The 12,133-nt window shown below is 50.0% G+C and overlaps 1 protein-coding gene across 4 annotated transcripts; it reads right to left on the bottom strand.

Annotated features, from left to right (window-relative positions):
• Nucleotides 1–361: 361 nt before the first annotated feature.
• On the bottom strand, nucleotides 362–11,930 carry LOC135889178 (T-cell surface glycoprotein CD3 epsilon chain). 4 transcript variants are annotated; one of them, XM_065417000.1, is made up of 8 exons: nucleotides 11,885–11,930; nucleotides 11,652–11,768; nucleotides 9,769–9,792; nucleotides 7,750–7,773; nucleotides 4,947–5,162; nucleotides 3,732–3,884; nucleotides 2,860–2,906; nucleotides 362–2,457 (listed from the first exon to the last, which is right to left on the bottom strand). In XM_065417000.1, exons 2-8 carry the CDS (start codon nucleotides 11,698–11,700, stop codon nucleotides 2,401–2,403), a joined length of 570 nt encoding a protein of 189 aa, XP_065273072.1. In that variant the 5' UTR covers nucleotides 11,701–11,768; nucleotides 11,885–11,930; the 3' UTR covers nucleotides 362–2,400. The 4 variants fall into 4 exon arrangements, with proteins under 4 accessions (XP_065273072.1, XP_065273073.1, XP_065273074.1 ...); XM_065417001.1 differs by having other exon boundaries at nucleotides 4,947–5,159; XM_065417002.1 differs by lacking the exon at nucleotides 9,769–9,792.
• Between the last annotated feature and the right edge of the window lie 203 nt (nucleotides 11,931–12,133).

Raw genomic sequence — 12,133 nt, 5'->3', positions numbered from 1 at the left:
GTCCTGCCACCTTCATGAAACTGGATAATTTTAACTCAAGTGGCTTTTGAAAATTGTTTGTTAAATTGAGTGTAAGTGACCACAACCTTCTTATCATGCCCCAGGCCTGACCTGCAGCCCCCAGCTATTCCAGCCCTACCCCCAGCTCTGCTGATGACATCCCTCCCCTAGCCTGGCCATTGCACTCCACTGTTTGCTGTCTGCCCCTCACCCCACTGCCTAGCCCTGGGCCCCTTTGTACACTGCTGCCAGTGCACCTCAGTGGTGACCCCAGCAGCTTTTGCAGTCCTGGGTCTTTCCTGTGCAGAGTCCTCTAAGTAACGGTTGTGTTGAGAAAGAATGAACTGGAAACACCCTCCAGTGCGGATCCAGGGGCAGAGCCCTCCCAGTTTATTGGCTGCATGATGCACTTTTAGAAATACTTGCATCATAAACGTTCAAACAGGCCTTTCTCAATACAGACAAATTCACCATCTGTAACAGACACCATGGAGCCTGGACACAGCCTGAGAGCCAGAGATGGAACAGGAGAGGGAGGGTACAGCAAGGAAGGGGGTTGGAGCGAGGTGAGCCAGATGAGACTCTCTCAGAGCACGGGGTTTGTACAGCCCTTATGGGAAAGTCCTCGCACAGTTACTAGAAAACGCTCCTACTTCTAGATGTGGTTTTGGACCACGCTATAGAAATGAAACAGGAACGGGGGTCCCTGCTATAGAATTCCACAGGCTGAGTACAAATAAAAACCTATGGAAAGGGTCGCATTCTGTCTGCAGTTCTCTATGGTTTGGGCTAATTTCTACACAGCCCTATGGGTTTTGCTGCTCTTAAATTCTATAGGACTTCTCCAGAGGGAAAATGTCTTGTGGTTAAGGCACTGGGGGTCAGGAGCCCCATCTGAAAAATGGTGCCAGTCCCCTCTCACGCATCTCATCCCCCTGAGACAGTGATGTCTCTGGGGAGGGACTATGTTCCTCGGCAGAACCCAGCCCGGTGGGGCTTAGATCTTGACCGGGGCTTCCAAGTGCTACTGTAATTTAATAATAAGCGTTAAAGACTCAATCAGCCACTTAAGCGCCCTTCTGGGGGGCTTACAGATGACCCTTTGTTACAAGGTCTAGAGGAGGCTTGGGGGAGAAGGGGCACATGCTGAAGAGTCCACACGCCCAGCCTTCTATTTAGGCCCCATACATGGTACCTTTCTGAGAGAAACACCGGGTCCTCCAGCAAAACCAGGCGGCTCCAGATGTCCATTGCTGATATTTAAATCCCCTCCTTCCAGGCCGACTTTATCCATCCCAGAGACGCAAGAAAGGGCTCAAGTCCCATTTTCCCCATGGCAGGTCTCCGGAAAGGGGTGTTGGGGTTGTGTGTGACCCCACAGCAAGGACAGGCGTGCTGAGCATGGCTGGAAAGGGCAGCCAGCGTGGTGTTGTCAATGAACTGCTCTGTCACTGCTGAGACAGGACCAGGTGAGCACAACTGACACACTGCACCGGGGCCCGGAGATCGCAGCACAGGGACTTACACCCCCGAACACTAGCGGTGGCCAGAAGAACACTGCAGAGCACAAGCTGGACAGGGACGGGGCTCAAGGAGGAATATGGTGGATGCGCACACGGCCACGTCTACCCTTTACAGCCCATAGTGACCATCGCATCTCCCTTTCGAGCCCCAGGGAACGTGGTGACAGAGTCGTTACTATCCTGGGCAGGGAAACGGGAACTAATGTTAAACCAGAGGAACAGGAGAGAGCCAGCCAAGCCCCAGTGCTCCGAGAGGGTCTGCTCTTTGCTAGCACTATTTAACGCATCTCTGGGAAGCGGGTGAGTCTCTGCCCAAGTGGTACAGATGGGAAATATGCGGGGGAGGGGGACGGACTTAGCCACGGTCACAGAGGGACTCAGTGTCAGAGCTGGGGTCAGAGCTCAGGTGTTCCTGGCTCCCAGGCTGGTGCTCAGGACACTGGACAATGTCCCTCTTTGCCCTGGGCAGGGAAGAGGCCGTCCGAGCGTCAGGACAAGATCAATGGTGCAGGGTGCTGGAGAGAAAAATCAAAGCATGTGACTGAAATAAATAAAACTGAAGAGTGAAAGGGTTTCCCCAACAGTTTGGAAAGGGTGATCAGGACAGCCTAGGAGGAGCCCGAAGAGGAGAAAGCTACAATTATTTAATGGGGAAAACCTTTTCTTCTTGTTTCTTTAGTCAGTGTCTGTTCCCCGGGGTCAAATCAAAGGCAGGAAGGAGGGTGTCCAAGGAGGGGCAGCGTCTCCCATTGCAGCTGCTGGGCTGGTCCCCAGAATGTGCGACTGCCCAGCACGGACTGCCGAGAATCTGTATCACCTGGGACAGAAGCTGGGGGCCCTTAGCTGCTCTCGTCCAACCTGCCATCCGCAGGGCGATTCAGAAGCCCCTGGACTGCAGCCCGGCATACAGATCCCGCTGACCCTTCCTGATGGGCTGTGGGAACAGGAGCAGGTGTGAGCAACAGGCTCTTGCGTTAACATAGCACAGCGACAGCACCTTGTACAACTGGCTCTGTGCCAGGGCTGGGTTCCTCAGTGCTACTACCAGGTGTGACTTGGGCGCAGGGAGCGTGCAGCTCTGGGGATGCACACTGTACCCTGCATGCTGTGATGACCCTTCTGTTGCTAACTACCCTTAGGAAGCCACATGGCCCTGCTCAGTCACTCCTTCCCCCCCACCCAGGTGAAGCCTGGAGCTGAACAAAGCACCTGGTGGAAGGGGACCAATGCTGTAATTTCTCAGCTCTCATCCACCAAGAAGGCTGTGACCCCAATCCCAATAGTTCTGGAAAGGCCAAGAGAAGAGAGGGACCCCCACCCCCTCGGTTCCCGTTACCTCATAGTCTGGGTTTGGCACAGGCGGGGGGCGCACCATCTTCTGGCCTGGAAGGCAAAGCAGGGAGAATGTTCAGGTGGAATACTACCGATTCTTAGCGCAGACACAGAGCTTCGCAGGCGTGACTCATCCCCGCGGCTCCGTGGGCGTTTCAGGAACAGGGCACACAATGTCCACCGATTTTGGGGGCCCAATTGAGACACCTCAGCCCTGAGCATCTGGCCTTTGTCACACCCAGAACACAGGACTATCCTCCGAGACACAGGCCTCCAGCCCTGAATCAAAGGACACTCTGCCCGGGGTGCAAAATGCAGTGCGGTCAGCTCTTGGGAGTGTCGGTGACTTGTGATGTACGTCTTAGTGCCCCCACTGCGGGAATCAAGAGACTGCACAAGAATCTCAGCTTCCATTTTAAAACAAGGCAGTTTCTAGCCCTCCTGGTTGTAGAGAAAGAACTAAAAATGTGACCCAACCGACGGGCTCAGAGAGCAGAGACAAACCCCCATATTTCTCATTTAAATCAAATCTCCTGATTTTTAAGCCAACTCCCTGAGGTTAGGGCCTGACTCGTGGTGTGAATGTTTGAGGGTGGCTGTGCTGCGATACCGCCGGGGAGGCAGCAGTTCAGCCCTTCCAGCCAGCCCCACCCTCCCTTTGCCTTTCTCATGGCTGCTTCACCACAGCCTGTGCAACGGGTTCCTGTGCCTGGGGCACTTTCAGCACAAAATGGCAGCTGGACCTTCCCCACACGAAGGGCGGCACGGGGTGTGGTAAGCAGCAGGAGGAGCCTGAGGTGGGCTTGACCCCAACGTTTCCCCCAGTTGAAGACGCTCAGCCACTTATTCACAGGAAAGATTTAAACCGTCTCTTACCTTTTGGATGAACTCCGGCGCTGCCACCGACTCGCCCCTTCCGGTTCTTGCTGAAGTAATAGACCAGGATCAGCACCCCGAGGGTGATGAGGAGATCTGCGATGATGATCCCAGCCACTGTCAAGACATCCAGCTCCTCACAGTTCCTGCACACTGTGGTGGGAAGGGACAGGGGGCTCAGCGAGAGGGAGAAGGGCAGAGCAGGGGGAAGGGGGACGGCGGGAGGTGGGAGTCACAAGTCCCAGCCCAGAGACACTGCTGGGTAAATGCCCCATGTTTGGTCTGCCCAGACCTCACCCACTTGCTTTGTGTGGATGGAGACCACACACATCATGAGGGGGCAAGAACAGTAAGTGGAGGAGTGAAGGGGGAAGGGAGACACCTTTCTGTTCCCCCCTACACATGCCTCACTCTGCCAACACCGCTGGGGTGGCTGGAGCGGTCAGTGACTGAAATGTCCCCTGGTTTTTCTGCATGGCCCTTGGCAGCAGGGTGCAAACATCCCCGGGTTGTAACAGCTCGTTCCATGCTCCTCATCCCCGCCTCCCCAGCCCTTTCTGTCTGTGTCGGAAAGAGTGCAGGGATTCTCGGGTTCCCCAAGCAGCTCCCCAGACACCCGAGATAGTGCATGGGCTGCAAGGGGCTTTGTCAGAATGGAGGAGAATTGATTCCGTTTCCAAGTGGGACTGGGGAAGCCGGGCTGTGCCCTCTCCAAGCCTCCAGACCTGGAGTGTCCTGCCAAGTTCCTGAAGATTCATGATTCTCTGAAGCTCATGAAAGGTCACTGGTCTCAGGGAGAGATAATAGGCTCACATTTATACAGCCTCTCCCATCCCAAAGCAGCTCCCAAGCTAGGTGTATAAAGTGCCTTTGAAATGCAGCCACCTCTGGGGTGGAGGACACAGCAAGGGCAAAGCACACCACACAACAGTGCAGAGAGGGGTAATTGAGCCACACATCCCATGGCAAACACATACTCTTTTGAACAGTGCCCCATGGAATTGCAGTGCTCATGGGGGGCTGGCTGGACCTCAGAGCAGCTGAGTGTCGAAGTCAGTCCCAGCAGCGCCCCTGAAAATCAGGCCTCTGCGTACGTTATGGCATGTGAATCTTCCGGGCAATAAGGTCACAGAATTAATCGCTAGCCTCTGTAGCCTCCCATGACATCTCATGTTCCTACTTATTCCCATGGAAGGGGCGCTTTCTCCCATTTACCTTTGGCCTTCAGGTGAAGCTTGAGGGACTCTGTCCCGGACCTACACGTATACTCCCCGTCATGCTTGGAACTCTCGTACTCCTCAATCACATAGTCCTGTTCCTTACCATTACCAGGTACCGAGTTCTTGTTTCTCTTCCATTGTATGTCTGACTCAACGGATGGGGGGCAGGTGAGAGTCACCTTGGTCTTAGAGATCACCACCCCGAACTCTACTAAACGGGAAGAAAGAACAACAGAAACACAGGTATTCAGTAAAACCAGTGCTTAAAATGGGCAGGGCAAGGGGGTCCCAGACGCAGCAAAAATATAATTAACCATGGAGCTGTGTCACTGAGGGGCTCACTTTGAGCACTGCCTTGTCTCTCGGAGGGACTCTGGAAATGGGATTGTTAGGTTAAATGTAAAAACTCTAACCTAGTTATCAGTTCGGGGGGAGTTGTGGTGTATAACGCTCTCCGCATTCACAAGCAATAACGGTAAGTAGCTATAAATGGCTTCAGGAGCTAAAAATTGATCCTCATTATTATGTAATCAATTAACTCACAAAGTTTAACTGGGAATTGTCTGTCCTGTGCATGAACACTTATTTTGTCTGGGATTGTGATGGATGCCCCAATCTTTTCTCAGACCACTTTAATCACTGAATAAACCTTGCTGGAATCAGCTTCTGTACCAAATGACTGGAGGATAGATAATGTGACACCAATTTTTAAAAAGGGCTCCAGAGGTGACCCCGGCAATTACAGGCCGGTAAGCCTGACTTCAGTACCGGGCAAATGGGTTGAAACGATAGTAAAGAACAAAATTGTCAGACACATAGATGAACATAATTTGTTGGGCAATAGTCAACATGGTTTTTGTAAAGGGAAATCATGGCTCACCAATCTACTAGAATTCTTTGAGGGGGTCAACAAGCATATGGACAAGGGGATCTCTCAAAACTGGGACTGGGCAACAAAATGGCATATGACATTCATGTTGATAAATGCAAAGTAATGCACACCGGAAAACATAATCCCAACTATATGCATAAAATGATGGGGTCTAAATTAGCTGTTACCACTCAAGAAAGAGATCTTGGAGTCACTGTGGATAGTTCTCTGAAAACATCCACTCAATGTGCAGTGGCAGTCAAAAAAGTGAACAGAATGTTGGGAATCATTAAGAAAGGGACAGATAATAAGACAGAAAATATCATATTTTCTCTATATAAATCCATGGTATGCCCACATCTTGAATACTGCATGCAGATGTGGTCACCCCATCTCAAAACAGATATATTGGAATTGGAAAAAGGTTCAGAAAAGGGCAACAAAAATGATTAGGGGTATGGAACAGCTTCTGTATGAAGAGAGATTAATAAGACTGGGTCTTTTCAGTTTGGAAAAAAGACGACTAAGGGGGGATATGACTGAGGTCTATAAAATCATGACTGGTGTGGAGAAAGTAAATAAGGAAGTGTTATTTACTCCTTCTCATAACACAAGAACTGGGGGTCACCAAATGAAATAAAGAGGCAGCAAGTTTAAAACAAACAACAGGAAGTATTTTTTCATACAACGCACAGTCAACCTGTGGAACCCCTTGCCAGAGGATATTTTGAAGGCCAAGACTATAACATGGTTAAAAAAAAAAGAGCTAGATAAGTTCATGGAGGATAGGTCCATCCATGGCTATTAGCCAGGATGGGCAGGGATGTGTCCCTAGCCTCTGTTTGCCAGAAGCTGGGAGTGGGCGACAGGGGATGGATCATTTGATAATTGCCCTGTTCTGTTAATTCCCTTTGAAGCACCTGTCACTGGTCACTGTCAGAGGACAGGATACTGGGCTAAATGGACCTTTGGTCTGACCCAGTATGGCCGTTCTTATGTAAACCTTCTCAATCCCAGAAACCACCTTTTCCAGCTCCCTGCTCACTGACCAATCGGAATGCAGATTTCAGAAGCATGCACACTGCGTGGCATGGCTCTGATGAGTGAAAATGGACTGTGGGCGGGGCACAGGTAAATGGGGGTGGGGAGAGATTGTTTGCCCGTGGACTGGAATTAGACGGAGAAAAATTAAAGTTGGAAAGAGAGAGTTAGTGCGACTGATGCCCCAGTGGAAAAATGCAAATGGAAAGAGGGGAAATAATTCACCCCATTGTCTACCCATCCGAGTCAACTGTAACACTGTTCTTAGACTGTGAGCTAGTCAGGGCAGGGACTGTTGTCCTATGCATATGTGCTGAGCACAGACCAAGAGGGTCCTGCTCCTAAATATGGCCTGGGTGCCACCCCAATGCCACTATTATATAATATAATACCTTGCGCTTTCCTTGGTAGCTCTCAAAGTGCTTTATGCAGATCAGAATCAGTATCCCCATGTTACAGGTGGGGAAACTCAGTAACTGTTGTTAATAATAAGACTCCCCGATTGACTGCAAAGGAGCCAGGAGGAACCCAGTCTGCAGGTATAAAGTTTCCTGGATCTGTATTTTTAAAAAGAAGAAGTAAAGACATTCTCTATGACCCAACACACAGAGAGGCAGACACACAGGTAGGGGCTGGCTCAGCCCCTACTGGAGTCAATGGAAAGACTCCCATTGACTTCAGTGGGTTCTGGGTTAGGCCCAGACGCATACGTGCACGCTCACACTCATACGGGCGCTCATACAAATGGGCATATGCTCTTAGTGGTTAAAGACGCCCCATTTTTTAGATTCCCTCTGAGCGGTTAGCAATGGCAGGATCAATCTTAGCAGCAGCACTTCTGAAATGTTTATTATGGCTAAAAACATTGATGGTAAAATCAACTTACGGTTATCCTGCGCCATGGTGTCAGCTGCAAAAAGAAAACAACAAAAGCTATTAGCAAATCTACCTCGCTCTCCTCAGTTCATCTGTTTTAAAATATCCTTTCCCTTATTATTAACAATCTGCCTCTAGGGAGTAAACACAAAACACTAATCAATAATAATGCTGCTTTGAAAGCCAAGCGCCTGGGTGCCATGCAGACATTGGAAAACAGTCACCACAGCATTCATGTTTTAAATCCATGTTATCAAACTTCCCAATCCTGGAAACATAGACAAAGATGGGATGGGGACAAAGGCAGGAAATGATGTTGGAGGCTAAAAACCCTTCAGAACCTGAGGAGCTACTCTGAAGACTGGGCACTTGCTCTAATCCCCCCACCCCTGCCTCCAGGTCTGTAATTCCTTCTGTCCTTCGCTGCCCCCCAGGCTTTGATTTTGTAATAAAAATGGAACTTTCTCTCTTTCCCCTAATGTCAGTTGGTTCCTACACTGTTCCCTTTGTACCACAAATCACAGTGTCAGAACACCAGGGTGGCACCGGTTATTTTAGCTAGCCATACACCAGTGATCAATCCTGTTTCTCCACGTGCCTCTCCGGTCTCTGCAGGTGCCCGATCCTGCTTGGATGGCACTAAAAATGGTTACTTGACAATTCATTTTTGCTGATTTTTCAAATCATTGTAAACAGCACCAGTGAATTGATAGGGGATATTTCCAGTCCTATAACAATCACCAAACTGAAATGCGTCTCCTTGGAGTTTACCCCTCCTTTGGGAGAGGTTTTGAACTGCACCACTCTTGGTGGATGCTTTAGAAATGCGGAGGTGGCTAGAGCAGCTTACTGAGGCAACGTTATTTTAAACCAAAGCTGCGTCCCCCTGGCTGTCCTTTTCAAAGTGCAAAACGGAAATGAGGTGCCTGGGTTTGCTGTGAAAAGAAATTATCTGGTTCATTGCACGGTGTAAATGCAAAGGCACAGCTACTGTGCAGCGCGGAGACAGAGCCTGCTGGGGGTCTGGGCCCTGAGCCTGCAATGAGAACTGCAGGACTCTGCGTGGTTCCATGGGTTTGCCTGCTGCAGGATCAGGGCCTTAGGTTAGAAATGGTTTTGTTTAACTCTGTAGAGCGATTTGTAGCGTGAGGAACTCCACTGAAATTCCGAAGCTACAACCACATTAAAGCAGTGCTAGGGAGGGGGTCAGAATCAGACCCACAGTGTGTACCAGAGACACTAGACAAAAGAAAGGTGCCTAAGCCAATAAAAGAAAGATCTGTGTTCCCACCTGCCCTGGTGTATGGTTTTAGCCAGCACTTGCTTTACAGAGGCTGGGAGCTCACGTTCACTAAAACTACAGAGATGAAATCCCACAGACAAAGGCTTTGATTAGAGGGGAAGGTGATTGGCTGCTTTATCCCCACACAAAACGTTGTTTTAGAGAAAGGGAATAAATACAGGTGCAGTAACACAAACCGATTGCGGCCCAGCTCCTAAATACGGCCTGGGTGCCATCCCAATGCCACTATTATATAATATAGTACCTAGCTCATTCCTCGGTAGCTCTCACAGTGCTTCACGCAGATCAGAATCAGTATCCCCATGTTACAGGTGGGGAAACTCAGTAACTGTTGTTAATAATAAGACTCCCCGATTGACTGCAAAGGAGCCAGGAGGAACCCAGTGTGGAGGTATAAAGTTTTCTGGATCTGTATTTTTAAAAAGAAGAAGTAAAGACATTCTCTATGACCCAACACACAGAGAGGCAGACACACAGGTAGGGGCTGGCTCAGCCCCTACTGGAGTCAATGGAAAGACTCCCATTGACTTCAGTGGGTTCTGGGTTAGGCCCAGACACACACGTGCACGCTCACACTCATACAAATGGGCATATGCCCTTAGTGGTTAAAGACGCCCCATTTTTTAGATTCCCTCTGAGCGGTTAGCAATGGCAGGATCAATCTTAGCAGCAGCACTTCTGAAATGTTTATTATGGCTAAAAACATTGATGGTAAAATTAACTTACGGTTTTCCTGCGCCATGGTGTCAGCTGCAAAAGGAAAACAACAAAAGCTATTAGCAAATCTACCTCTCTCTGCTTGGTTCATGTGTTTAAAAATATCCTTTCCCTTATTATTAACAATCTGCCTCTAGGGCAGGGGTCGGCAACGTTCGGCATGCGGCTCGCCAGGGTAAGCACCCTAGCGGGCCGGGCCAGTTTATTTACCTGCTGACGCGGCAGGTTCGGCCAATCGCGGCCCCCACTCGCCGTGGTTCGCCGTCCCGGGCCAATGGGGGCAGCGGGAAGCGGCGCGGGCTGAGGGATGTGCTGGCTGCGGCTTCCCGCCGTCCCCATTGGCCCGGGACGGCAAACCACGGCCAGTGGGGGCCACGATCGGCCGAACCTGCCGCGTCAGCAGGTAAATAAACTGGCCCGGCCCGCTAGGGTGCTTACCCTGGCGAGCCGCGTGCCGAACGTTGCCGACCCCTGCTCTAGGGAGTAAACACAAAACACTAATCAATAATAATGCTGATTTGAAAGTCAAGCGCCTGGGTGCCATGCAGACATTGGAAAACAGTCACAACACCATTTATGTTTTAAATCCATGTTATCAAACTTCCCAATCCTAGAAACATAGACAAAGATGGGATGGGGACGAAGGCAGGGAATGGTGTTGGAGGCTAAAAACCCTTCAGAACCCGAGGAGCTACTCTGAAGACTGGGCACTTGCTCTAATCCCCCCACCCCTGCCTCCAGGTCTGTAATTCCTTCTGTCCTTTGCTGCCCCCCAGGCTTTGATTTTGTAACAAAAATGGAAACTTTCTCTCTTTCCCCTAATGTCAGTTGGTTCCTACACTGTTCCCTTTGTACCACAAATCACAGTGTCAGAACACCAGGATGGCACCGGTTATTTTAGCTGGCCATACACCAGTGATCAATCCTGTTTCTCCACGTGCCTCTCCGGTCTCTGCAGGTGCCCGATCCTGCTTGGATGGCACTAAAAATGGTTATTTGACAATTAATTTTAGCTGATTTTTCAAATCATTGTAAACAGCACCAGTGAATTGATAGGGGATATTTCCAGTCCTATAACAGTCCCCAAGGTGATCAGCTGTTTTATCTCGGCACAGAACTTTGTTTTAGACAGAGGGAATAAATACAGGTGCAGTAACACAAACTGATCATGGTCAGAGAGAACCTGAACTCTTTCAGATCACATCAAAGCCAGCAACTGGCATTTGCCGCTCACGGGCAGAGTAGCTGCAGAGTTTATTTTTAAATTTATTTTGCCCATTTCCCTATGGGCATATCGATCTAGGTTGCCACATGCTTTGCCTTTCATCTGGTTGGCTTTACACACACTAATCAGTTCAGGGGATGCTATTATCCCTGCTTTATCCATTGTGAAGCTGAGATCTAGAGAGCGACGGGCCCAAGAGCACATGGCGATTTAATATAACAGCAAGTAGGACGGGGGAGTCCAGATTTCAGAGCACTCTGCTGCCCAAAGCACTGCCCCTCCTGTACCCTTCACCAGCCTGTTCAGACCATTGGTGAGGGCTTTGGAGTTTACTGAATTAGCTGATAAATAACAAGGATCTTTTCAGCAACTGACTTCTCTTTTAAAAGAGAATATAGACTGAAGTGCCTCAATTCCCTCTCTCTCGACTGCTCTGATTCTGCAGGGGGTGATTCCTGCTCCGCTGCCCCTCACGTCACTGCTAGTGGGGTACATTTCTCATCAGCAAACGGCAACTTCAGTTTGACTGTAAGTCTTTGTGGCTGTGTAAGAACACCTGGCTGCCGGTGCTCCGGAATGTCCATCGGCACACGCCAATACCCTCCTTGCCTGAGCCCTTGGGGGTCACTTTTCTGATACCTGGTGGTCTCTAGCCAGTTGTACTCACCCGCACAGAGCAGGAGCCCCAAAACAGGCAGGGCAAGCTCTAGCTTCATCCTGGCGTTCCCCCTACTCGCTCTCTTTTCTGTCCTTTCCAATCAGATTGGCATCACCCAGTCTGGCTCTGCAAAAAGAAAGAACCCAGGCGCTTTCAAGTTTCTGTTTATGAGAAAGAGGCCTGGGATTGTTTCCCAGAATTGCATCTAACAATCAGTTCAGCGGCGCACGGAGGAGACTCACTGTTTCCAGCATAACATGCAAGTGGCTCAGAGAGACAGCAAATGTCTATGATAAAACAACCCCCTGCCAGGAAGTGCGGAGGCTCGAGATGCCTACATTTCCGAGCGTCACTGAGAACGCGAGGGGGCTGCTGTGCTGCAAGCACCTCGGTGACTCTCAGGCCAGCCCAGAGAGTGTCCTGGAGAGAGGAGCACACACAACCTGGCCCCAGCAGATTTGCTTTCAGAGTCTCCCATCATTTTTAAACAA

This window comes from Emys orbicularis, chromosome 15 (genome assembly GCF_028017835.1).
Source record: "Emys orbicularis isolate rEmyOrb1 chromosome 15, rEmyOrb1.hap1, whole genome shotgun sequence".
In the NCBI taxonomy this organism is placed as follows: Eukaryota; Metazoa; Chordata; order Testudines; family Emydidae; genus Emys; species Emys orbicularis.
The sequence above is the reverse complement of the archived record's forward strand: the minus strand, read 5'-3'. Positions and strand labels throughout refer to the sequence as shown.